Source organism: Sorex araneus, chromosome 2, assembly GCF_027595985.1.
Source record: "Sorex araneus isolate mSorAra2 chromosome 2, mSorAra2.pri, whole genome shotgun sequence".
Lineage (NCBI taxonomy): Eukaryota > Metazoa > Chordata > Mammalia > Eulipotyphla > Soricidae > Sorex > Sorex araneus.
The window spans coordinates 7,864,792-7,892,308 of record NC_073303.1 but is presented as its reverse complement, the minus strand read 5'-3'; the positions used below and the strand labels follow the sequence as shown (position 1 = coordinate 7,892,308).

General features: G+C 45.8%; 3 protein-coding genes across 5 annotated transcripts; 2 read left to right on the top strand and 1 right to left on the bottom strand.

Moving 5' to 3' along the window:
• On the top strand, nt 1–17,026 carry LOC129402131 (histone H4). 3 transcript variants are annotated; one of them, XR_008628559.1, is made up of 4 exons: nt 322–824; nt 5,179–5,386; nt 9,312–9,593; nt 14,319–14,994. XR_008628559.1 is itself a non-coding variant. In XM_055127281.1 (3 exons), exon 1 carries the CDS (start codon nt 7–9, stop codon nt 316–318), a length of 312 nt encoding a protein of 103 aa, XP_054983256.1. In that variant the 5' UTR covers nt 1–6; the 3' UTR covers nt 319–824; nt 5,179–5,386; nt 9,312–11,537. The 3 variants fall into 3 exon arrangements, 2 of the variants coding, with proteins under 2 accessions (XP_054983256.1, XP_054983255.1); XM_055127281.1 differs by lacking the exon at nt 14,319–14,994 and having other exon boundaries at nt 1–824; nt 9,312–11,537; XM_055127280.1 differs by lacking the exons at nt 9,312–9,593; nt 14,319–14,994 and adding an exon at nt 16,826–17,026 and having other exon boundaries at nt 7–824.
• On the bottom strand, nt 11,678–22,345 carry LOC129402127 (histone H2B type 1-C/E/F/G/I). Its single transcript, XM_055127275.1, has 2 exons — nt 21,912–22,345; nt 11,678–11,930 (listed from the first exon to the last, which is right to left on the bottom strand). Exon 1 carries the CDS (start codon nt 22,297–22,299, stop codon nt 21,919–21,921), a length of 381 nt encoding a protein of 126 aa, XP_054983250.1. The 5' UTR covers nt 22,300–22,345; the 3' UTR covers nt 11,678–11,930; nt 21,912–21,918.
• A 225-nt stretch (nt 22,346–22,570) lies between these two features.
• On the top strand, nt 22,571–23,066 carry LOC129402125 (histone H2A type 3). The gene has a single exon (XM_055127273.1). It carries the CDS (start codon nt 22,639–22,641, stop codon nt 23,029–23,031), a length of 393 nt encoding a protein of 130 aa, XP_054983248.1. The 5' UTR covers nt 22,571–22,638; the 3' UTR covers nt 23,032–23,066.
• Nucleotides 23,067–27,517: the final 4,451 nt, after the last annotated feature.

The window sequence follows — 27,517 nt, the reverse complement described above, 5'->3', positions numbered from 1 at the left end:
GCCACCATGTCTGGACGCGGCAAGGGCGGGAAGGGTCTCGGGAAAGGTGGCGCCAAGCGCCACCGCAAGGTGCTCCGCGACAACATCCAGGGCATCACCAAGCCCGCCATCCGCCGCCTGGCCCGGCGCGGCGGCGTCAAGCGCATCTCGGGGCTCATCTACGAGGAGACCCGCGGGGTGCTCAAGGTCTTCCTGGAGAACGTCATCCGCGACGCCGTCACCTACACCGAGCACGCCAAGCGCAAGACCGTCACGGCCATGGACGTGGTCTACGCGCTCAAGCGCCAGGGCCGCACCCTCTACGGCTTCGGGGGCTAAACTTCGGTTTGGCTCCCAGTCCCCAAACCCAAAGGCCCTTTTCAGGGCCGCCCACAAAAGTCACGGAAGGGCTGTTGTGCGTTACGAGAATCGTTACTTTTCATCTGTGAGATCGCGCCTGAGACCTGCGGGTAGTTTTGCGACTAGTCCAACATAACAGTAACTGCGTTCTGCCGCTGTAGACAAAGGAACCTTCCTCCAGAGCCGGGAAGCGGAGTCTCGGGGTGTGCCCGGGCCGCAGGGACCCGGGACGGCTCCCGCCTACTGGCTCCCGCGGCACAGCAACGTCCGCGAAGCTCGTTGCGTATTGGCTGGAGCCGCCCCAGGGCTTGAGGGCTGCCTGTTAACCCTAGGTATGCCAAACCGACGAGGCGGAGAGGTGGCGCGGGGTCGCTGTAGAGGGCGACGGCCTGACGAGGCTAGTCCGCGTCCCTCCTGGCCTGGCGGAGTCCCACCACCTTAGCGACTCCGCAGTTTCCTGCATTAGCGCACAGACTAGCTCCAAGGTAAACGGGGGCCACCGCTTTCAAGCTAGGCTCAGGCGGCAGTTTATCCTATGCAAATAGGAAACCTAAGTGGTTTTCTTCACGGGATGTATTATCTCAGATGGGAAAGGCGACGCTCTGCTGAGTCGTGGAGAACACGCATGTGTGTAGAAGAATGCATGTAGTGATTAGAATGCGTAGAGGTTCATTCAAAATAACCGTGACCCCAAGGAGGTAAACAGCATGAATTAGTCTTTAGAATGATTTTAAGAATGCCTTAAAGGAAAACATTTTTTTTTCAAAAAAGAAGTATTGTCCTTATTTGCAGATAATGTTGAGAGGTCCGAAATCTCACCTAAAGAAAACAAATTAAAAAGGCGAGGGTGTCCACTGGTTTGGCATCGCTTTTATAATCCAATGCCAACATTTTGTCATATTTGATACTGTCTGTTCCCTTGTTTTGGTTCTCTTGTCCACAGGTGAGTGAGATCATCCAGGATTAGTTTTTACTTGTGTTGCTTAACAAGATGTCCTCTAGTTCCATTTAAACTGCAAAACCTGCAAGATTTCATCTTTTCTTGCAGCTGCTTAGTATCCCATTGTGCACATATTCTGAGGTACAGTATAATAAGTAAGGAGGAAATTGCCTTAGAGGCAGGAGTAGGAGTGGGATGGGGGTGGGAGGGATGCTGGGGATATCAGTGGTGGGGAATGTACACTGATGGAGGGGTGGGTGTTCAGTCATTGTATGACTGGAACTCAAGTATGAAAGTTCTGTAACTGGCTCATGGTGATTCGATAAAATTAAAAAAAAAAAATAAAAAGGCGGAGGTGGGGAGCAAGCTTGGGGGAATTCCTGGCTCTGTGCTCAGATACCTCAGGTATCTGGGGGGTCTATATTTGTGCTGGGATTTGAACCAGGACTGGTGGGGTGCAAGGCAAGCACTTTAACCCCTAAGAAAACAAAAAGATTAGGATCGGAAATCCTGCTTGCAGGATGCTTGTCTAACATTTGGCCGACCCAAGTTTGATCCTTGGCACCCCAAGAGTGATCCCTGAGCACAGAGGCAGAAGTAAGCACTGCTGGGTGTGGCTCAAAAACAAAAATACTACTAATTTTTTTTTAAGGTAAGATGATATAATTAGGGTCCTGAAAATTTCCAAGGTTTCCAAATGAACATTTTCAACCCTGTGAAGAGCAATCTGAAGAAGCCTAACACTACATAGAAATAACAGCTACAGCTAGAAGAAATCAATTGTTATTAAAACATTCTCCAAAAATCTCTATCGTGGGGGCCACAGCCACACCCTTGCTGTGCTGGTGGTGGGGTGGGAGGGATGGAAACCCAGGCCTCAAAAATGCAAGGGCAGGCCTAAGTCAGTAGACTGGCTAGCAAACCCGGGTTTGATGCTTCGAGTCGTAAGTGGGTGCCTGAGCCCTGCCAGGAGTAATCCCTGAGCGTAAGAATCAGAAGTCAGCCCTGAGCGGATGGCCTTTTTTTTTTTTTTTAACTTTATTGAATCACCAGGAGCCAGTTACAGAACTTTCATACTTGAGTTCTGCTCATACAATGACTGAACACCCAGGAGTGGCTCAGAAACCAGTATTTACTTACAAGGGCACAGATGTACGATACCATGGAACCTACACTTCCAGTCCCCAAAGATTGTGACAAAATCTATTAGCATCTCTTAACTACAGTACTTTGGAACTGAGAATAAATGATACTTAAGACATTCTAGCTAGAAAATTTCCCATAAAATGCCAAATTTTATTCCTACCAATCACTCCTAATTGTATTTTTTTTTAATTAAAAAAAATTTTTTTTAATTTTTGTTAAACTACTAGAAGCAAAAAGCTTTCCCAAAGCTCAGACACCTTTTCTATGTATTGGCCCTCAGGAATACTATATTGATAAACATCAAGTCAGGAGAGTGGCAGTTGGTACACACAGGTATGTTTGGCATTGGTGTGGACTAGCTATGTGTATAAGAGCTTTCCTGAACTGGGCAACGCACAGGACTTGGAGGATGCCTGGCAGTTCTCAGGAGTGACCCCTACCGTTTGCTGAGAATTGGAACGGGCTAAATAGGCGTCCTACCTTCTCTATGCCAAAAAACGTAACAAGTATCACAATGGAGACATTACTGGTGCCCGCTCCAGCAAATCAATGAACAACGGGAGGACAGTGCTACAGTGCTACCTTCTCTATAGGATGGAGATAGCAGTGGGTAGGTAGGACATTTGCCTTGCACATGGCCGATCTGTCCCTCTCGGAGAGCCCTGCAAGCTACAGAGTATCCCGCCCGCAGGGCAGAGCCTGGCAAGCTACCCGTTGCGTATTCGATATGCCAAAAACAGTAACAAGTCTCACAATGAAGACGTTATTGGTGCCCACTTGCGGTGCTATGACAGTGCTACCTTCACTATTATCTGCATGGCACACCTGCTGCCAATCTAGCTTATTACACAAACATGCCCATAGCCCCAAATACCACCAGTGACCTATGGGGCTTTGAGCTTTAGTTTCTAGTGTTGAGCCCGTTTAAGATGTAGGTGGCTCTTAAAAGAGCCTTTGGGTTCTTCGGAGAAGGCCTCGCTTCTCCCGGCTGCCTCCCTCGGCTCAGCTTCCTGCTTGCTGGGTCAGCTTGGGCTTCGCCCGCTTTGACTTCTCGGTTCTGAGGGTCTTGGCTGAGCTCTTGGGTCGCGGGCTGACCGCGGCTCCTTCCGTCTTCTTGCCGCTCTTTCGGGTTTTGTTTGCCATCATCCGCGTCCTGGTGCTCCTGGTGGTCTTCTTGCTCTTCGGAGACTTGGAGTTCTGGGCTGACACCGGTTTCTTGGTCCTCACGGAAGGAGGCTTCTTGCCCCTGGCCTTGGGGGGCTCCGGGCCGGCGTTCTTGCCGACGTTTAGAGCGCTCATGGCACGGGTGCGGATGGTGTGGCCCAGGGCGCCTTTCCCCACCAGGCTCCTGAGGCCCAGCTTGATGCGGCCGTAGTTCCTTCGCAACTCCAAGCTTGTGGACGCCAGCACCTTCCTGAGCGTGGCCAGGGACACGCGGCGTCGCTTCTTGGGGACGGAGAGATCCTCGATGACCAGCTTAGACACAAAGGAACTCCAGGCATCCGGATTAGCTTTTGGATGGCCATCCCGTTTCCTCCGCGGCTCGCCTGGAAGACTCCTCCTAGGAGCTGGAAGGCCCCGGGAGCCTGCGGCAACCGTCTCACGCATCGGAGCAGGACGGAGCAGGATGGAACAGGACAGAACAGGTCGGAACAGAACGGAGCAGGACAGAGCAGAACTGACCATCGGGCCACGACGCTCAGCGCCTTATATAGAGCAGGGCGCGCTGTGATTGGCTTATCGCCCAGGCTCCGCCCTGCCCCTGGCTGGACCAACTTTTGTGTTTGTTTTACTCCCTAAAGTCGAATCCCACAAAAATCCTCTGCACAGAATCGCTCAGGTTTCACTCCTGCATGGTGGATGGGGACTGACTTCATATGCCTGTTAGCTTTTTTCATGAAAACTTGCCCTCCCTGCCCAAACTATAGGATAAAGACCCCATTTTTCCGCCAAGTTACAGAACAAAAAAACTGGCCCTTTCCGTTATAAACTCAAAAGTAGTTTTTAGCAGGAAATTTATCATTCTGAAGGGTCTCCAAGTGGACGACTAACCTTTAGTGAAGAAAATTAATAATTCATTCACTTTTTTTATTGGAGATTACTTATGCAGATGAAGGAACTAACACATCAAACACCTATCACCAGGGAGCTAGAGAATACTTTTAAATTATCTAAAAATGGGAGTGAAGCTCACTGGAAAAGTGTATGCCATCTGGGTTTGAGTACCTAGAAATGCAAACAAAACAAAACAAAACAAAAAAACATAAAAACCCACCGAGTTTGATCCCCTGTAATCAGATGGTCCTCTGAGCACTTCTGCAGAAAACAGCATTTGGGCCCTACACCAGATTCTACAAGGTATGTGCAGCGTCCGCGCAGCGAGTCGAACATCAGCCGTAGCGAGGGAATGAGAACTGCAGACGGGCCAGGGAGGACTTTATGAAACATACAGCGACTTGGGGGCTGGAGCAATAGCACAGCAGGTAGGGCGTTTGCCTTGCAGGCGGCCTACCCGGGTTTGATTCCCAGTATCCCATATGGTCCCCTGAGCACTGCCAGGAGTGATTCCTTAGTGCAGAGCCAGGAGTAACCCCTGTGCATCGTCAGGTGTGACCCAAAAAGCAAAAAATAAAATAAAATAAAAATACAGCGACTTGATTCCACTTTGTCTTACAGTATGCAGTGAACCCTCCGTGGGAAAGCCAAGGGTTACAAGCTGAGCTAACTACATTATCTGTTACTCTGTTTTGCAGCTGTGCACGAAGGCAGTTCCTTGAACTCTCTCAGGAATGAGAATGTGGCTCCTGGCCCGGCCAAGGCAGATCAGGTGCAGTCCTCCCTTCGGCCTCCCTTTACAGGGTCAGCCACCAGGGCACAGCTCTCCCACACGCCCAGTTTTTCCCATGCTCATTCCCTTCTCCAGGAAAGCAAGCAGGGGCCATCAAGGCCAGTCCCCGACAGGTATGTGCCTTTTTCTTATGACTAAATACACCCCCCAGTCCTTGCAGTTTGATTGAAGACACTCAGAAACATCGATCTGACTGTGATATTGGCTTGGCCCAAACCAGGTCTTTCTGATGGCCTCATCTGAATTTTACCTCTGGTTTTCATTCATTCAATCCTCACCCCCACTTCCTCTGAAACACACAGAGAAAACAAATACATCCCAGCCCACAATTATCTGTAAAATATGAGACAGGAGAAGAATACGCAGGGAACAACAGACCAGATCTCTAACAGGTCTCTAAGATCTTGGGTCTGTGGGTGTGTCTGCAGAAACATGGAGAAAGGACTGTGGGGTACAAAACAAAACCATCCTTCTGCTGAGGGTTGGTCCTAAGACTCACTTTCCTGGCAGGTAGAGATGGCAGCTGGATCATCAGAGGTAAATGCTGAGAGAGCAGTGGGTGGGTCAGAGTCCAAGGTCTCAGCAGAGGAAAATCCCCTAAGAAATATCCGTAAAATATTTGCAGATGCCTGAGTAAGAAATTAGTTACTTAAGTTCCCAGTTTCCCTCAACCTGGGAACCTTCCACCAACCCCAACCTGTCCTCTTAGACACACAACAAATTTCCTTTATATTGCTTGCTCCAACAAAACTTAAAGAAACAGCAAGGAGAATGATCAGAAAATAAATCAGTAAGAGCCAATTTGTGGTTTCTATATGATTTTTAACCTATGTAAATAAGGAAATTAAAACCATTTAATACAATATAATAAAATGCCTATTCTCATTTACATAAGTAAGTTTTCAACCCTAGAATCAAAAGCATATCACATTAAATTTTATTTTATGCTTGAATCTCTTTATGATAATAATCATGTCTTGTCACTAATAAAACTTAGAAATTCTGTGCTAGTATATTTTGGAGTTTACATGACATAGGTAAGGCCTACATATGTAAACTCTTTTAGCAATTTATTGGTAACTAGAAATATAAAATAAATTATTGTGGCCCTGCTATGGGGGCTTAAGGGGTGGTTGGGAAAATTGCAGACATGGTGGAGGGAGGTGTCCTGGTTGTGGGATTGTAGTTGGAAAATTGAATGCCTGTAACAAATCAGCATGAAAAACTTTGTAAACCAGTGTAGAGGACTATGTTTTAAAACATTAATCTCCTTTTAAAGTCATCATCACCATCATCATCATCATCATCCCGTTGAACGTCACTTTTCTTGAGCAGTCTCAGTATCATCTCCATTTGTCCTAGCCCTGAGATTTTATTTTATTTTATTTTTTCTTTTTGGATCTCACCTGGCAATACACAGGGGTTACTCCTGGCTCTGCACTCAGGAATTACCCCTTCCGGTGCTCAGAGGACCATATGGAATGCTGGGAATCGATTCCGGGTCGACCGAGTGCAAGGCAAACGCCCTACCCACTGTGCTATCGCTCCAGCCCCTAGCCCTGAGATTTTAGAAGCCTCTCTTTACTCGTCCTTCCCAACGTTGCCACATTGGAGGCTCTTTCAGGGTCAGGGGAATGAGACCCATCATTGTCTCCTGTAACAATGATGGGTCTCCTTTTAAAGTATTTCTTCTTTTTTTTTATAACCACCTTTGCGTTCTATATTTTTCAATAATCTTTACAGACATTAGTTCACAATAAACTTAACTCTTTACAACTGATTTCTTCATTTTTGAATTTTCCAGATTGTTCAACTGTTCAGAGATTTGTCGAATGGACATATTGAGAGTTTTGTAGAAAGGACCATGTTTTGTGAAAATTGTCTCTGAAAAACCATCCAGTTGCTAAGTACCAATACAGTTATGAAGCTGTTGCCGCTCTGGGAAACATACAAAAAATATATTTACATTACAGAATAAGTATCCAACTGGAAGAGTTAGCTCAAAGTGCTGGAACTATGCTTTGCCTGCAGGAGACTGGGTTAGATTCATGGTTTCAAAGGCATGACCCCACACATCAGTCAAGAGACGCCCCCAACTACTGCTGGGTATTAATCCAAAACCACAAAATTTGGTTTTTTGGGGGCCACACTCGGCCATGCCCAGGGATTATTCTTGGCTCTGTATTTAGGGATTACTCCTCCCAGTGATCAGGGTTCCATATGGGGTGCCAGGGATCAGACCCAGTGGGTCAAGTGCAAGGCAAAGACCCTTCTACACTGTACTATCTCTCCAGCCACTAACTTAAATTTTTAACTGTCATTTGGTCTCTAAACTAAAGCAATTATTATTTTTATTCAGTTTGAGAAGTAAAATCTAAACACAGTCAATGACAAGTACTAGGTGACCGAGACAATAACCCACCCAGGGTTTCAAGATGGAGAAATCACTCGGACCCTGGTAGGGTGGCAGGGAAGATGCCCCTCGCTCAGTCACAGGGACCTGAACAACTTGTTCGCCCCGTTTCTGCTGCTCGGTGGCAGCTGCCTCTGTCCAAAAGGACAGAAGAATGAATGCAGGGCTATGTCTCAATTAAAAAGCACTGGAGGGGCTGGAGCAATAGCACAGTGGGTAGGGAGTTTGCCTTGCATGTGCCCGACCCGGGGTTCGATTCCCAGCATCCCATATGGTCCCCTGAGCACCGCCAGGGATAATTCCTGAGTGCAGAGCCAGGAGTAACCTCTGTGCATCACTGGCTGTGACCCAAAAACAAACAAACAAAAAAAAAAAGCAAAAGCACTGGAAACGTCTGACATGGAAGGAAGGTGATCTACCTCACTGAGAGCCTCCTGGAGGGGCCCTTAGAGTGATTTCTAACATTTGACCTTTGACCTCCTTTTCCACCCTTATGTGCAGGGACAGATACATAGGCATTCCCTACTGTCATTTAATTTGTGACTATCATGCATAAGCTATGTTAGGCATAAGTCAGACATAGCATTAAGCCCATCACAGCATAGACTTGCCTTTCTACGAACAATTCACTCCCAGGATGACCAAAATAATTTCCCCAAGTTACATTCCTGCTAATGGGCCAGTCTTCATAAAGTAACGAGACACAAGCATTAGAACTTGGGGTAAATTTTCTGTTGTCCTTTTATAATTATTTTCTTCAAAGCGGAAAGTCTTTATATTCAGCCTTTCCAATAAAAAGATGAGTCTCCTACCTCTTTCTTGCTCTTACCTCCGTCTTCTTCCTACTTGGAATATAGACACTGAGCGTGGAGGTGCCGTGGGTTTATAGGGGGTTGGAAGCTCTCTGGGGGATGGTTAGCACCGGATGATATAAGGAGTCTGCAGATAGGAACAACCTTACCATCTTCCCACAACTAGATAAGTCAGCAGAACCTTTCTGCTAATTAAAGAAAATGATTTGTTGTCTGGCAAAGTCAGTATAGGTGGGTTTATGTGAAAGTGATGCAGAATATCCACAGCTGATAAATATTGATTCAATGGAAGGAATTCTGCACAACTTCCACCCTTCCTGGGTCTGGGATTTTTGTCTGCCAGAGACACTGCTGGATCCTCCTGGAATGGTACCTGGTTTATACCCTTTGAAGGCTACAGGTTTATTGGCTGATCTCGGACATTTCTCTGGGACCAACTCACACTCCTTCAGCAGTGTGTCAGCAACTGTTATACAACACAAACAAATTCCTCTCATATATTATTACCAGCAGGCTTTATGACATTGTCAAGTGGACAGGTGAAAAGAATTTTGCACCTAATCTACAGTTGAATTCTACATGAAGTTTAACATTTTTCATGGCTGAATGGTCAGAGCATATTTCTGTAGGACTGGTCATTCACGTGATGACAAGATTTGGTCTAATGCTGGCGCCCTGGGGACACAGGGCTCTTAACTCTCTGAGGCCATTCATCTGCTTGTAGAATGAGGAGGACTGGGTTGGCCGCACCCCTAGATAATTGGAACTTTATGCCCTCCAGTCTTATTCAGTTTTTCTGTTCATCATTTACAGACGGCGGAGTCTCTTACCCCCTGCGCCTGGCAGTCTTCACCAGGGCCTCTCGGAGCGGGTGGGTTGAGTTTCCCTCTCTGTCCCGAGAAGAGCCCTGGCAGCCGAAGACCTCTGGAACCCAGCCACAGCTATTATCAAGGCCACTCTCCACACACTTGACAAGCCTCACGCATGAAGGAACCGGCAGAGGAACCCAGGTGTGCGGGACCCGGGTCTGAGATATCCAAACCTGCTTGGATCAGGACTGGACCTTTTCCACCCAGATCCCCCATTTTCCAGTAGGTAGGCCGTCACACCCACAAACTGCCCACATCTTATAGCCTATTTCTCCCTCTCGGGGAACCTGGCCACCTACCAATAGTTTCCTGCCCACAGTGGAGAACCTGGCAGGCTCCCGGTGGCGTATTCATATGCCAAATACAGTAACAATGATGGGTCTCATACTCCTGACCCTGAAAGAGCCTCTAATGCGGCACCATTGGGAAGGACAAGAGAGGCTGCTAAAATCTCAGGGCTAGGATGAATGGAGACATTACTGGACCCGCTCGAGCAAATCGATGATCAATGGGATAATAGTGATAGTGAAGTTACAGAGAGGAATAAAATATTAGCTACTGGGGGATTCAAACAATAAAGGTTTCCTTGTAGCTCTGAAATAAGGATGCCAGGATGTATGGGTTCAAGTAAAAGTTGTTTTTACACTTGATCTTAGCCAAAAAGGCCAAGAAGTGATCAAGTAAAAGCTGTTTTTTCCTGGCCTCTCTCTGGTTGACCTCCTGCCTACTAGCTGTGTCCTTACACGGCCTTTTTTGGTAGATGTCTGCCAGGAAAATGGGCTTTTTCCTTTTGACAAGGATTTAAAGCCACCAATTCGTTATGCTGGATTAGAACACCTTTAAGGAGGTTAAGCTTAATTACCTCCTAAAAATACTATCTCCTAAAAATAGTCACTCTGCAGTGTGGGGCTTCAACATGAATTTGGAGGAGGGAGGGTCACATAATTCAATCCATAGCAAATGCCTTTTCCACAGAGTGGTTAGGAGGCTTGAAGGTAAGAATAGTTTTAATTCCATAGTTTTAGTTCCACACAACCAAAAGCATTCCAGCACAGTCCTAAGCACAGGATGTGCCAGATAAATATTAGCTTTTGGTCTTAATCTAAGATCCAATTCATTCTTTATATAGCACCTTCCCAAAGAAAGATTGCAACCAGGCCCACTGTTTTTTGGTGGTTTTTTTGGTGTTTTTTTTTTTTTTTGTTTTTTGCTTTTTGGGTCACACCCGGCAATGCTCAGGGGTTACTCCTGGCTCTGCATTCAGGAATTACCCCTGGCAGTGCTCAGGGGACCATATGGAATGCTGAGAATCGAACCAGGGTCGGCCGAGTGCAAGGCAAACACCCTATTGCCATGCTATCACTCCAGACCTCAGTCCCACTGTTTTTGCAACAGTTAATTCTTACAAGGTTTTGGCTTAAAAAAAAAAAGGGGGAAAATGGGGCTGGAGCGACAGCACAGTGTAGGGCTTTTGCCTTTCATGCGGCCGACCCGGGTTCAATTCCTTCACCCCTCTCGGAGAGCCCAGCAAGTACCGAGAGTATCATGCCCGCACAGCAGAGCTGGCAAGCTACCTGTGGTTTATTGACATGCCAAAAACCAGTAACAATAAGTCTTACAGTGAGAGACGTTACTGGTGCCCACTCGAACAAATTGATGAGCAACGGGATGACAGTGACAGGGGAAAATGAAATTTTAATTATTTTTGTTTGAGCCTACTAGGTTAATAATTCCTTTAAAATTCTCAATATAATGCTGTAAATATTTAAATAAGAAAATAGTTAAATAAAGATGTAGGGGGACTGGAGTGATAGTACAGTAGGTAGGGTGCTTGTCTTGCCGGAGCCTGACTGGGGTTAGACCCTCAGCATCCCAGCCAGGAATAACCTCTGAGCATTGCTGGGTGTGGCACAAAAAACAAACATCCAAAAGCCTAAACACAAAACAAAATAAATGATTTATGCACAAAGATGTAAGGTCTGTACGATCTATAATGCATTCAGATGGAACATAGTCTAAATAGCCAGTCACAGAGGACTAATAATGTAAGCTGTCCCGAGCACATTATGTGTGACTTCAGTGGCACCCAAACATCACTGGCCTGAGCACCACAAACCTAAGGGACAAATTCCTTGTCCCAGGACAAGTGGCCCCAGGCACAGGTGAGGCCCTTATTTTTGTTTTTAGTTAGGTTTCTAACCATCACCTACAAAATCGTAGATATATGTATGTTGCATAAAACAAATTTGCTTTGTGTACTACATTATGTGTTCATTATATCTGCACATGTACATATATATCATACACACAAAAGAGATACTAGAGTTATTTTAATTGTCTTTATATATTTTTACAAATTCCTACATTGAACATACAATATCATTATACTATGAAAAGAGGAAAGCATTTCAGGCTCTCTTTGATCCTTCCATGATTACATTTATCTCCATTTCTGTTCTAGAGTTGCCCGTTGTCCTGGTCCACAGGTTCATTTGTGAGTCGTTGATGTGTCCAGCAGTGAGCAATGACGGGAAGAGACTTGTCTAGAGCCTTCTTACTTATCCTGTATAAAGAGAGATTGATTCATTAGTTCACTTCTCTAACTTATCAGCTGTTAATTCTGAGGACAATAATAATGAAGATGACTAATGTTCATTGGATGTTTATTCCATGCCAGGTGGTGTTCTAAGTAGCAATAACACCAAGACATTTCATCTTGCCACAGCCTTAGATATAAGTGTGGTTTTCCACACTTAAGCTAGGAGTAGTTGAGAGTCCCAGGTGTTGGGTGGGCCTCTCCCTATGTGTACCCCTAAGAAAAGGAAGAACACACACAAAGTGTCCTTTGCATTCCATTTGGGTTAAGTCCGAAGGGTGAGTAGGAGTCTGGAAGGCCAAGAGAAGCTGTGACGGCATTTCACAAAGCAGACATTGTGAAAGGTCAGGCGCTAGGAGTTATCTCAGGTAGGGTGATGGGAGGGAGGGAGCCTTGGGGAGCTTCCCGTGAGGATGACGTATGATGACATGTTAAAGACTTCATGTTAATCCTGCACAGCCAGTCTACCAGATCTCAGAAGCCGCCTTCTCGGGCTCATCCTTCTATACGGCTGACTGATGAAGTCACCCACAGGTGCCTTTTAGAGATTTCAGATGAGGCATATCTAATAGAAATGTCCCCTAGGAATGCTTAGTCTCTTTCCAGCGGGGTTCTAAGATGCATCCAGCAAGTAAGCAAAGACAAACCTGATGTTCCCCAGGCATTCAAATCCCACGCGGGGGATGCACACAGGATTTACTTATTGAGGAATCCCCTTCGGGATGATGAGATGGTACAGCAGGTAAGGCACTTGCCTTGTACACTGGCACCCCATAGGATCCCCCAGCGCTGCTAGGAATGATCCCTGAGCCAGGAGTAAGCCCTGAGCACTGCCATCATGACCCAAAAACCATTTTTTTTCTCTTTTTTTTGGGTCACACCCGACAATACTCAGGGGTTCCTCCTGGCTCTGCACTCAGGAATTACCCCTGGCGCTGCTCGGGAGACCATATGGGATGTTGGGAATCGAACCCGGGTCGGCCGCGTGCAAGGCAAACGCCCTACCCGCTGTGCTATTGCTCCAGCCCCCAAAAACCATTAAAAAAATATATACCAAAGGCTGACACTCGGATAAATGGCTTTCCTTGACAAGTGTCCACACATGAGGCCCATCTGCAGACTCTAACTAGGTCATGCTCCCTCACGGGGGGCACATCCACCACCCAGGCCACCACTGGGCTTTCCAGAGCCTTTCACTGTGCTGCACGTACTTGTGCAAGCAGAGTCCTGTGGAATTTAGGCCATCTGAACAGATCTGCCTGAAGCAGAGCATGGTGGTAACGGGGTGAACAAGAGGGACGCTGGTGAAGGTCATGGTCTGACTCCCCCAAATCATCAGTCATCTCTGCTGCCCTAGGGTGTGACCTCTGAAGCTACACTAGTGTGTCTAACAGACAATCTTCTTTCCAATGTATTTCTGCGAATCATTGCAGGGGCCGTCTTGTTTATTTAATTTACATTACTTGGCCCCCAGCACCAACACATGATCTCCCGAGGCCTGCCAGGAATTACTCATGAGCACAGAGCCAAAAGCTCTGTCAAGTGTGGCTCACCTCCTTCCCCTACATTTCTAACACTTACATATCTGTGTACTTCCCTGCCTTTCCCTTTGCTCTGTTAACTCCAGCGTGCCCAGGGTCACAGACTTGTGAGCACCCAGGATGTCATCAGCAGACTGGGGGTGAGATGTGGGCCAGTGTCAGGGACTGACCTCTCAGCCTCAAAGCTACAAAGCACGGGGGCTGGAGTGATAGTCCAGCGGGGAGGGCGTTTGACTTGCATCCAGTACACCCAGGTTTGACCCCTGGCACCCCGTATGGTTCTCTGAGCTCCATCTGGAGTGATTCCTAAGCGCAGAGCCAGGAGTAACCCCTGTGCAGTGCCAAATGTGACCCCCCCCCCGCAAAAAAAAAAAAAAAAGCCAAAGGTACAAAGCACATGCTCTCTCACTGAACCACTGTCCATACCCCGTGCCACATTGTCTCAAGAACTGGTGAAAGGACCCCAAATTTAAGAACTGTGCTAGAGGGTCCTCCCACAGTCCCTACCATATGCCCCCACTCACACTTCTCACAAACTCACACCAGATTGAGGGCAGTGATGTGGTCCTCAGAGAGAGAGGTTGGGGAAAAAGCAAAGTTTCCCTCCCATAGGCCTTCCCGAGACAGCCTCATCCTTCTGTGCTGGACATTGTCACTGGCTGACAGTGCAACCTCTAAGGCCAGAAGGGAAAGAGGAGAGGACAGAGGGGACCCGGACATGAGGGCGGACAGAGAATTTGTCTACAGTGCATCCACGGCATGTCCGTGTGCTGGGCCGCACAGGCCCTGTTTGCGTTCCATGTGTCCCTGGCAGGTACATGGCTGGAAATGCAAGTGCTGGCCAAAAGGACACAGCATCTTCCTGGTCTGAGCCACTCAAGTCCACCCTCCCTGAGACGTTCCTGCTCCTCTTTGTGTCCACTAGCCTCATGCAGAGGCTCCCCGAGGCTTAAGGATGCCCGAGGCAGACAGAAGGAGCCTGTGTCTCCGAAAGACCATGGGGATGAGTCCCAGCTTCATATGGAGAGAGCGATGTCTAAGCATGTCTAAGCATGAACACTGAAGCTCCTGAATGAGTCCCATGGGACAGTAAGAACGGCCTCCCCTATGGGGACATGAGGCTTCTCCGCTGAAGCAAAGGACGCGTTCACAGCAGCGCAGACCCCCGGCCCAGCTCGCCCAGACCTTCATCCTGGAGCAGGTCTCTTAGCCCAGCGTCTCTCACCCCTGTGAAAGCAGGTAAACTGGAGGCCGCAGCACAAGGTTAGGGACTCAACTGGTAGGAACGGTGGAGTAGAGGTGGGGCACAACAAGGAAATAAGGTCAGAAGGGGGCCACGGTTAGAAAAGGATTGAAAAGCATCACCAATCAGGGTAGGGCGTTTGCCTTGCACGAGGCCGACCCAGGTTCGATTCCCAGCATCCCATATGGTCCCCTGAGCACCGCCAGGGGTCATCTCTGAGTGCAAAGCCAGAAGTAACCCCTGAGCATCGCCGGGTGTGACCCAAAAAGCAAAAAAAAAAGAAAGAAAGAAAGAAAGAAAGAAAGAAAGAAAGAAAGAAAGAAAGAAAGAAAGAAAGAAAGAAAGAAAGAAAGAAAGAAAGAAAGAAAGAAAGAAAGAAAGAAAGAAAGAAAGAAAGAGAGAAAGAGAGAAAGAAAGAAAGAAAAGCAAAGCATCATCAATCATCAGATGGCTCTGCACGCCAGGTGTTATGGCCCCCGTCATCTTTGTGGGGCACTAAGGTCAGTCTGTGAGAAGCTATCAGCCAGTGCTGCAGAGATTGAAGATTACCTAGGTTAGAGTCATGCCTAGAAACAACCTTTTAATCAAAGAAATCTATCTAAAGGCAAAGCAAACATCTAGGTTTTGTCAGATGAAGTCATCCCCACCTCCTTTGACACGTGAATCCCCTCCCCTTCCGTTTCTGGAACCTCATCCCATTCGGGTTAGCTCAGGAAAGGAACCTTCACTTTATCCCCAGATGCTTCAAAATTTATATTCAAGAAAATTCCCCAGACGTTTGTCAATAAATTTTCTCTTTCCTCCTACTAGTGTGTCAGATATTATTCCCGGTACTCAACCAGCCTGAGAAGAACCCCAAGGGGCAGAGGATATCCCCTTCAGTCACCAATGACCAGCAAACATCCCTTAGAAAAGGAGCGGAGTTTCAAAGCTGTCACCACCTAAGCAAGCTAGGGAGCTTTCAAGCTTTCAGAGCGTCTCAAATATCAGGGTCTCCGCTCAGCAGACCATTCATTGCCTCCCCCCCACCCCCCACCCGTCACCTGCACTCGTGCACACAGTTGCTCCTTAGTCCTCCTCTGCGTTTGTTTCTTTTTCCCCACGACAGTCACCTTCCAACCGAGCAGATGGTTGACTTGTGTCATTGTTTTTCTGCCCCAATTTACTGGAGTCCTAGCATTCTGACAGCAGGGAATTTGTGATTCTTTTCACAGACTCTCTGGTGAGGGGTACGCTGTGGGGACACGGTGGTCATGAAGGTCTCACTGACAGGGTTATAAATCACCGTACCACAATAAAAAAACAGGAGAGAAAAAACAATTGTGGCATGAACTGCTTAATCATTTTTGTGTACCTACTGTACGCCAGGCTCAGTACCAGCCCCTAGGGAATCTGTGGTGATCAAATCAGAGCTCAGGATCAATCAAAAGTGACACCTGGGGGGGGGGGCGTGTGGAGTGACAGCACAGTGAGTAGGGCATTTGCCTTGCACATTGCCGACCCGGGTTCGATTCCCAGCATCCCATATGGGATTCTCAGCATCCCTGAGCACCGCCAGGAGTAATTCCTGAGTGCAGAGCCAGGAGGAACCCCTGTGCATTGCCAGGTGTGACCCAAAAAGAAAAAAATAAAATAAAAGTGACACATAGATGATGATTTTGTGGAGCTGTTCAGAGGCTTAATTAGAAAAAAACCTCGAGCCAAGGCTTAGCCCCGCAGATGCCTGTGGGGTGAGGAGGAGTTCTCAGGGCAGACAGAAGGTATCAAAGAGACGAGGCCCAGAGAATAAGCAGGAAGCTACAGACTCAGAGAGATCAGGTTTGCCAATCTGATCAAACGAACTCACATCTCACCTAGCATTGGCACACTGTGTACTTGTTTACAAGACAGATTTCATCCAACAAAATTAAAAAAGAGAGAGAGCGAGAGAGATAATAGATCAAGGGGAAAGAACAATGTTACAGACGAACTTAGACTGTGACTTCATGCTTGGACACTATTTTCAGTAAGGGAAATGCACAATCTGTTCTTGCAAAGATCATGAAAGGCTTTCAATGAAAAAAATGTGTCATCTCTAGGAACTCTGGCGCTTGGTTTTGGAGGCTGGGGACAGGCTGTCTCTGGAAAATCTGCCACCTGCCCTCTCCAGCTCGGCACCATTTCTGGCATCAGAGATTTCAACTCCCCCACTTGGATCGAGTTTCTTGAGGAGTGAGCCTGCCTGTGTGGGTTGTATTCTCTGTAGCACTTAGTCATCTGAGTCTTGAGGAGAAGTGGGTGAAAAGCTGTGTGGGCAATCACAAATATGAAAAGAAATGTTGGAAAACTAAACTGTGTCCAAGTGTTTAATTGCCATCAAATTAGAATCGATCTCAAAATAGAGAGATCAATGGGTAGAGATCTTTGTTAAAAATACATGAAAGTTAGAGGTATGCATATGCTGCCCGAGCACTTGTGCTGCTGATCATACGGGATGCCAGGGATCGAACCTGGGTCGGTCTCGTGCAAGACAAATGCCTTACCCGCTGTGCTATTCCTCCGCTATTCTCATTTTTTTTTTGAGATGTGCACTTTCATATTTGTTGCTGGGATGTGTACTGGGACCCCCTCCCCACTCGGAGAAGCCCTTATTGTCTCTCTCTGTCTCTGTGTCTCTGCCTCTGTCTATCTCTCCCTCTTTCACACACACACACACACACACACACACACACACTCACTCACATTTCCTCAAATCAGATCTTCTAAGTAAAAAGTTTCATATTTCAAAAAAAAAACGTAAAAATAAGAATGGGATGTCAGGCTCTGAGAAAAATACATGATCAGGCCAGATTCAAACTTTAATCATAGGACAGACTTGATAGAGGGGGTAGGGGGCTGGGGAATTCACAGTAACACAACAGGAAAAAGGAATAAACTGTTTATTTCCAGTTCTTATCTTGATCTATAGAATCTTAGGAGGAAACTGCTGACTTCCAGAGCTCTGGAGATGGTTTCCTCAGGATCGGGTTTCCAACGGAAAGAAGTAAATATCCAAGTGGTAAGAGTCTAAACATGTTTATACTGGGAGACATATTCAGCTGAATTTTACTATACCAGCAAACTAATAACTTACAAATAAGTAGACTAAACACAGCCATTATCCTCTTCATATTTGGGGTTCTCTCTAGCTACAGGGCTTAGAAGAGTCACAGCAGCCCTTAAAAAGGGAAAATAGAGCACAGCCAGGTGTGGCCCCCAAACCAAACCAAAACAATATAATACAAAAAGAAAAAAGTCGATAAAAGAAATAGCTAAGGAAAATAACAAAAAACACAGACACCAGTGTTCTCCCTCAGGCATAAGCAAACTGGGAAATGATCCAAACCCTGGCTGGTCCTCTGAACCCACAGGTACGCATTACCTTTCTTTTTATAGCTTAAGATGGTAAACAAGTATATCTATTTACATCCTCCGAGGGCATCATTCTCTAGCCTGATGGCTCATCTATGGCTATTCCAAATGAGGTAAAAATTAAAAAACTTTTTTAGTGATGCAAATTTCATACCCAACAATTTAGAAACTATTCAGGTACCCATATTAGTTACTCATCTACTCGGTTTAATACCTGCCCAAGCCCTTAATGTTGCCTCTAGACAGTGAATTCAAACTGAAACATTAAATCTTTATGATTTATAACGTTACAAAAATTAATTTCATTTTAAAATGACATCACCTATGAAGATTAAATTTAGTTCAATGCACATTAATAACAGTAAAAAAATTTTTTTTCAGGGCTGGACTCCGGGTCCTTTATTGAGACTAAAAGTCCATCCAAACAATTACTATAAAATTTTTATAAAGGGGGGGCCAGAGCGATAGCACAGCGGGTAGGGCGTTTGCCTTGCACGCGGCCGACCCGGGTTCGATCCCCGGCATCCCATATGGTCCCCCAAGCACCGCCAGGAGTATTTCCTGAGTGCAAAGCCAGGAGTAATCCCTGAGCATTGCTGGGTGTGACCCAAAAAGAAAAAAAAAATTTATAAAGGGATGTCAACTCATCTAACCAGTAAATCTAGAGGGAGGAATTTAGTAAATTCAGATTAATTCTGGTATTTTTCCACTTCCTTCCCCACGTCCCTCTTGGTTTGTGCTTGGGGCTTGTTCCCTGCAGAGCTGGGGGCTACATACAGTGCCCAGGAGCAAACCCAGGTTGTCTGCATGCAAGGCAAGTGCCTTTCCTCTTACGCTGTCTCTCCAACTCTAAAGAATTTTTTTTCCCCGCTTTTTGGGTCACACCTGGTAATGCACAGGGGTTACTCCTGGCTCCGCACTCAGGAATCACCCCTGGCAGTGCTCAGAGGACCACATGGGATGCTGGGAATCGAACCCCGGTGGGCCACGAGCAAGGCAAACGCCCTACCCGCTGTACTATTGCTACAGCCCCTCTAAAGAATTTTTTAATTTCAATTTATTTTCTTTATTTAAACTGAAGTGTTTTCAGTTTTCTACAAGTCGTTAGAATTTAAATTTACATTCTAACTATGTAAAATTTCATGCTGAGGTAGAAAAATTTGTTCAAAACTGTTTTATATTTACAAAACAGTATTCACAATTGCTGGGCAAGTCAGAGGGCTAAATTGTGAAAATGGAACAAATTTAAAACAGGTAAAAAAAGATTTACCTGTTTGAAACTGTTTACGAAACAGAGGCAAGGTACCAAAAAATCAGAAATCACAGGGCATAGTATTGCTGAGTAAATTCTCAACACCTTTCTAAGTCTGATAGAAAAATCTGGTTTCCAATTCTATAACCCTTTTAGTAAACTAAACATAAAGATTTAGAAACTATTAAACGTTTTGCACAAGTATTTTTGACTCAGTAGTTTGAATTATAATAAAATGGTTCTGAGCTCTCCTCTCTAATCTCATTAAAAAGAAAAAAAAAACAGAGTGGGGGCCTGGAGAGATAGTACAGGAGGCAGAACACTTGACTTGCATGTAGCTGACCCCAGTTTTGATCCCCAGTACCCCATATGGTCCCTGGAGCCCCACAGGAATAATCCCGGAGCACAGAGCCAGACATAAGCCTTGAGCACAGCTGAGAGTGGCCCCAAAACAACAACAACTAAACCAGAAGGGAAAAGACATTTGAAATAACTACTTAAACATAAAACTTAGGCTTCAGTGAAGTTTTAAAGAGACAGTCCACTGGAAGCTAGAGACTCCAGACACTTGTTCTTTGCTGTTCTGAGTCTCCCGTTAGGCCCAACACAAGCCAAAAGTTATTACAGGCAGCCATTATCTTTGAGGCAAGAATCCAATTTTTGCAGATATTGACAACTGTTTGAATTTAGAATTAGGAAAAGTGAAGAATGAAAAAATTAATATGGGGTTGGAGCAATAGTACAGTGGGTAGGGCGTTTGGCTTGCATATGGCCCACCCAGGTTCGATTCCTAGCATCCCATATGGTGCTCAGAGCACCACCAGCAGTAATTCCTGAGTGCAAAGCCAGGAGTAACCCCTTGCATCACCAGTGTGACCCAAAAGCCAAAACTAAAAGTTAAAAAAATAAATATAACGCAGTTTTGGAAGGGCAATCCAGACCAATCCTTAGTTACGGAAACCCACAGCATACAAACACAAAACAGTGAAACTCATTATATGGCAGAAAGGAAAACACCAACTTCCCTAACCCTGTATTCATAACAGTTGGAGTAGAACAGAATCCTCAAACACCAACAATCCCTGAAAGACCAAGAATAAATGCAAGTCCCCAGTTGTCTGCCACCAACTAATCTCAATTCATTCGAAACCAGTCAGAAAAAGTTGCCAGAGCAAGGTAAGAAACAAAACTTGGACAGGAAGAGATTTTAGCATTCAAATGCCACAGGAAGGTGAGCAGAGGAAAAAAAAAAAAATTAGTGCCCAGGCTGGACAAGGTGCTTTTTCAGGTGACACATTTGTACTTTGGTAGGACTCTAGGGAACAAGATCTTGGCGGAATCTTCTGAAATAGTCAAGGAATGAATGATTAACCCTATTGCATTGATAGGTAATTGAGCAATACAATTATGTCATTCAAAAAAATCAAATCCAGAATTTGTATCAGTAAAAGGGGACAGCAGTGACAGGGTGGGGTAAGCTGTTTGAACAACTGATTGAGATGACAAGATAGATCAATTTGGAACAAACTACACTAGGATCATGGATTGGTGGGGGGGGAGTGGGAGAGGGGGGAAAAAATCACTGTTTTGCTAAATTCATAACAGGTAACTGCATTTGCAACTCTACTTTGGGCCCAGGGCTACATCATTTCTCAGAAGACACTCCTGGCTCAAGAGGCAATGACAGTTCTGTTCAAATATAGGTCTTTCTGGTGCCAGTGTTTTTCCCAGGAGCCCTATTTCAAGCTGTAATTTTTCTAGTATCAAGGAAAAGAATTTTGTGACCTATGTGTAACCAATTTGTTTAAATCTTTGACATACATTTCATGTTCTATACCATGCCATGTTTTTAGAAAAGAAAAATCAACTCCAACCTAAATGCTGAAAATGTATTCTCTAGGGACTAGAGAAGCCTCTTTCTTTGCTTGGGAGCTGAGTAAATTAGCTTAAGGCTAAGAGTTTCTGATTCATGGGCCATAAACTAGTTTCCTAGTGATGAAAGCATGCCAAATTCAGTGGCTTTCCCCTCCCATTTCTCCTAGTTGCCATGGTTAGCCAAAAGTATTCACCTTTACTTGGCTCCCTTTTGTGACGACTTGGTATCCAGCAATTTCTCTAGTGCTGTTTGTTCCTGACCAGAATTATCGGAGCATTTTACAAAATGACAAAGTTCAGAGGACTAGGGACTTTCTGCAAAAAAACACAAAGAGGGCTAGACCAACAACCTAACCATTTGGCAATAATTACAATATGCAGTTGCCAAAACATGTAAGACCATACTTCCAAAGTTTTCCAAGCCATTCCTTAAAGAATGAAAACTCATTGAAATTGGATTAAGAAACAAGGGAAGAACAACAATCTCATCTGCGCTGCCTGACTGGCCAATGCGGTAAACCTTGTTTTTCAAGATTGCAGCTTACCCCACCATCACCACCGTCTAGCAGCATCCGGTTACAGCTCTCTTTGTGGGCAAGTGAGTGGCTCTGAAAAGAGCCTTTGGTTTGAGATGTGAAGACGCTTACTTGAGATTTACTTGGAGCTGGTGTACTTGGTGACGGCCTTGGTGCCCTCGGACACGGCGTGCTTGGCCAGCTCCCCGGGCAGCAGCAGGCGCACGGCCGTCTGGATCTCCCGCGACGTGATGGTCGAGCGCTTGTTGTAGTGCGCCAGGCGGGACGCCTCGCCGGCGATGCGCTCGAAGATGTCGTTGACGAACGAGTTCATGATGCCCATGGCCTTGGACGAGATGCCCGTGTCGGGGTGCACCTGCTTGAGCACCTTGTACACGTACACCGAGTAGCTCTCCTTGCGGCTCCGCTTGCGCTTCTTGCCGTCCTTCTTCTGCGCCTTGGTCACGGCCTTCTTGGAGCCCTTCTTCGGGGCGGGAGCGGACTTTGCAGGCTCAGGCATTTTGGGATCAGCAAAAGCCAGAAATAAAACGAAAGCAGGAAGCTGACTTCAGCTATTTATAGGGCCTGTATGCAAATGAGGGATGCAGAATGTTCTTTGTTAATTGGAAGGCAAACGCCAATGTCGTCATGCGGGGGCAGGGCTATGTAAATGAAGTATGGAAGCACTATTTTTCTATTGGTTAGCTGACCGTGGCTCAGTACCAGCCAATCAGACAACGGGATTTTCTATCCCGGAAATGCCTATAAAGGCGCCGGTGTTTTGCTGCCTTACTAAAAGACCTACTTTGTCGAGCTGTTACACTTGTTCGCTTCTCTCGCTTTACTTTCCGACTTGACAATGTCTGGACGCGGCAAGCAGGGCGGCAAGGCGCGCGCCAAAGCCAAGTCTCGTTCTTCTCGGGCCGGCCTGCAGTTCCCCGTGGGCCGCGTGCACCGGCTGCTCCGCAAGGGCAACTACTCGGAGCGGGTGGGCGCCGGCGCCCCGGTGTACCTGGCGGCCGTGCTCGAGTACCTGACGGCCGAGATCCTGGAGCTGGCGGGCAACGCGGCCCGCGACAACAAGAAGACGCGCATCATCCCGCGCCACCTGCAGCTGGCCATCCGCAACGACGAGGAGCTCAACAAGCTGCTGGGGCGCGTGACCATCGCGCAGGGCGGCGTCCTGCCCAACATCCAGGCCGTGCTGCTGCCCAAGAAGACCGAGAGCCACCACAAGGCCAAGGGAAAGTAATTTGACAGCCTCCTGTTTCCGCTAACGCTTTCGAACCCAAAGGCTCTTTTCAGAGCCCCCATATTTTCAAATTAAGAGCTAATGGCACGCTAAAAGTTAGTGAAAATGAAGGTAAGTTGAGCTTACCAGGCTGAAGTTAAACAGCCTAGCAAGCAGTATAACAATTAGTACAGCTAACCACACAGGAGCTGCAGCTATATACTTAACTATAATAAGTTATCTGGTGCTCTTGAAGGTAAACTTAAGCTTTGTCCTATGTGGCCTCAGCTTCTGGGGCCTCATGGGCTTCAAGCCACTAACCTTAACCCTTTAAGGGAGTGTGTCCCCACTAGGCTAAATTTGATGAATTAAGGCATTTTGTCAAGAAGCTGAAGCCAATACTCAAAAGTATTTTAAGAAATTAAAATGTTGGGGCGGGGGCGATAGTACAGCAGGGAGGGCTTTAGCCTTGCACGTAGCTGACCCAGGTTCAATGCCCAGTATCCCATCCCTGTTAGCCCATATGGTCCCCTAAGCACTTCCTAGAGTGATTCCTGAGTGCAAAAACAGGTGTAAGATCTGGGCATAGCTGGATGTGACTTCCCCCTCACACCCCCAAAAAATTCAAATACCTAGATTCTCATAGCAACCAGAAAACGGATCAAAGTAGGGTCCTAGACCTCCACCAAAAAGTTGCTAGCAGAGTTAGTAATTTAGCTATTCCATTCCTGTAGGACTTCTGGTATCTGGGGGACTGAGGAAAAAAAGAAAATCCCTAGGACCTCAGCCAGAGACATAGAACAGGGTTCAAGGTGCCTTGCATATTCTGACCCCAGGTTTAGCATACTAAGTTCTCTAAGCACAGCAGGACTTATATACCTGAGCACTGAACCAGGAGTATACCCTGGGTATCACCAGTATTCCACTCCTCTCCCCATCCCCCACAAATCTAGCATCTGATTTTCATGTCTAGCTAAGTTTTTGGTTTTGTTTTTGTTTTTTTTCTTTTTGGGTCACACCTGGCAATGCATACGGGTTACTCCTGGCTCTACACTCAAGAACTTCCCCTGGCGGTGCTCAGGGGACCAGATGGGATGCTGGGAATCGAACCCCAGTAGGCCGCATGCAAGGCAAACACCCTACCCGCGGTGCTATCCCTCCAGCCCCGTAGCCAAGTTTTTGTGTTGCTTGATTCAGTTTGTGTTGTGATGGGAAATGAAGAGGCAAAGAGACCAAATCTAAACTAGAGTGAGAAAAGATCACCTAAACAGAAACTTGGGAACGCAAGCCTTCCGTTTCCTAGATATCAACATTAACACCTCCTAGTTTGAGGAAACTACCAGCAAAAGACTTGTTGACTAAAATGCCTGGGAGATGAATTAAGGCAAATTGTCGGAAAAAAGAATAAACAACTTGGCCACATATTACAGACTTTCCTTCAGAGTTTTAAAGGATTCTAATGGGGACAGGGACTGAGAATCAACACGTAGAAGGTCCCTCCAGCTCTGTGTCTCAAGTTAGGATCCTCTGCAATCAGCTTCATTTCCCACAGCATTGTATTTGTCGTATTTTGCAGACCTCTGACTCCTGTTTCCTAATAGCTTTGTTGGATGAACCCTGGAATCCTTTTTCTAGACTTTGCAGGTTGTCTTTGAAGCAAGATACAACACCTACTAGATGTAGAACTTCAGGATAGGTATTTATCCTCAGATTCTTGGGATATACCCTGCTCTTTATGAGATTTTTTTCCCCCCTCAATGGACTCTGAAGTGTGAGCTCTGAAATGCTACCACAAGGTACTCAAGTTACTGGGAAGCACTTAATGTGTCAGACATTTTCCCAGGGGGTGGAGCAATAGTACAGGGCCTAGGGTATTTGCCTTGCACACAACCAACTCAGGTTCGATCCCCAGTATCCCATATGTTCCCTCGAGCACTGGCAGGAGTAATTCCTGAGTTCAGAGCCAGGAGTAACCTCTGAGGATCACTGGGTGTGGCCCAACACTCCTCCCAACCCCATGCACTTCCAGCATATAAATTCATTTAATCATCTCTAGAAGTACTGATTTTATTTTATTTTTATTTATGTATTCATTTTGATTTTGTTTGGTGCGCACACCTGGGGATGCTCGAGGGTTACTCCTGGCTCTGCACTCAGGAATTACTCCTGCCAGTGATCAGAGGATCATATGGGATGCTGGGGTTAGAAGCCAGGTCAGACGCATACAGTACAAGCACCCTACCTGTTGGACTATCACTCTTACCCCCCATGATTATTTTACAGATGAGGAAACACTAGCAGCGTGTAAACAACTTATCTAAGTCCCAACATCAGGAACTCAGTGTTTCAAAAAGCTATCTGTTCTCTAGCTTCCATTTTCTACAAGGTTATTATCAAATAAAAAAAAAAAACAGTAAAAACTCAAAACATGATAAAGTAATGTTGCCCATATGCCAGAATGTTATTAATCACATACTAGACTCTGTGGAAACTTTAAAAGAATGAAAAAGATGTGATTCTACACAGAGAAAGGTAAATCTTGGCATTGTGGGAGGACACCCACCAAAAAAATGCCAATTTATTCTTTTATTTAGTGTATGATAAGTAGAACAAGAGGAGAGCTGAGGAGAGGGCTTGGTACAGAGCTACAGGAACTAATTCATTTTTGTTTGGTTTTGGGGTTACCCCCTTTAGTGCTCAGAGGCTATTCCTAGCTCTGTGCTTGTGTGTCACTTTAGACAGTGCTCAGGGGACTGTCTAAGGTACTGGGGATCAAGCCCAGACCTTCTGAACGCAAAGCATGTGTTTAGCTCATTAAGCGATCTCGGATTGAATAAATTTATTTTGGGATGAGTGAGGAAAGGTATTAGAAAAGAAGGTAATTCTGTCATTTGGACTACAATAATAAACTATTTAGTTACTTGGAATGGCATGATGTGTTAATGGAGGGGGTATGTTTTGGAGGCTCTCCCAAGGGTTGACCACACCTCTGTGCTCTCTCTCCATCCCTATTAGTTTTGTCTCTTCCTCTCATCTTCAGTAAGACTTCCTAAAGGTCCAGGTCCCTGTCTTGCTAAATTGTGGCTAGTCATCATGACAAGGCAAGCACCTTACCTCAGTACTATCACTCTGGCCCCCAAGACATTGAGTCAGTGTTAAGCTGGGTCAGTGGGTCATCAGGAAGCACTTTGTCCTAAAGGGTTATATTATAATCAAAGACACATTAATTATACCAGACTAACTGGTAACTAATGACAACTCTTTCCAGTTGAAAATCCCTTCTAAAAATCTAGCTTTCCCCTGGCAGCCGAAAACCTCCAGAACCCAATCGCCACCATGCTCACAGCCGGTCTCCACAGGCTTGGATGAGCTTCACCCATGAGGGAAACTACAGGAAAGCCCAGGTATTCGGGACCCGTGACTGAAATCTCCAAGCTTGCTCAGAGCAGGACTGGGCCTCCTCCCCTCAGCTCCCAAGTTTACCAGTGGCTTGGCAGTCACACCTACAAACTGCCCCTGGCACCATATAATCTCATCAATATCTAAGATCCAGAGACTCAGAAATAAAGCTCTAGAAGAGAGCAACATAGGACGTAAGCATGGGTAAATCTGCTCTATAATCATGTTCTAAATTTCAGAATTCTGAATGCTCTATATCAGTGGGGTAGCACACATTTGTTTGGGTTTAACATACATGTTTGTAATGTCTAATACAAGGGTTTAATGGCTCCAGGATGAAATACAACCATCTTCACATACTTTCCTCTTATGGTGGTGGGAAGGTACAATGGTGGTGGGATTGGTGTTTGAATATTAAATGTAATAAATTATTGTGAACTTTATAAAAAAAAATTAAATTTAATTTAAAATAATCTTGCTTTCATTGGCTCCTTATTTGGGATTTCAGAGAAACATTGAAGATGCCACTGACCAACCTCTATCTGAAAGAGTACTGCAGGAAAGGTGTATTCCAAGAAAAAGTCTCTACCTATCTCTAATATGACCTCTCCCTTCAATTTTGCAATGTCACTGTTCATAGCTACTTCTTGGGATAACTCTCTAGTGAGCAATAAACTCTCAGCAGCGTTTGTTGATTACAGCCTTAGAGCAGCAGCTTTCTCTCTTCCGAACCTCAGGGGTCCAAGGGAGGACCATTTAAATTGGGGCTAGTTGATGAGAATGATAACCCAAGCATCCAGTTATTGCAAGCTCCAGGGCACCAGGGGGGAAAGTTGATCTTCGGGATTTACTGAGATGTGAAACTGTTGGTTACAGAGGATGTTTTGAACAAAATGGATAAGTTTGGCACATTACCAACTACAAAATTCCTTTATCAATTTCTAAATGAATATTTCTCATCCCATTATCCACTCACACCCTAATGTCTTATATGTCAGTTGGAAAATTTATGTGTATGGGGGAGGGGGTGGAAAATACCAGGTGGTACTCAGGGGCTATTCTTGTTCCTTACTTAAAGATTATTCCTGGCACTGCTCACACAATCATG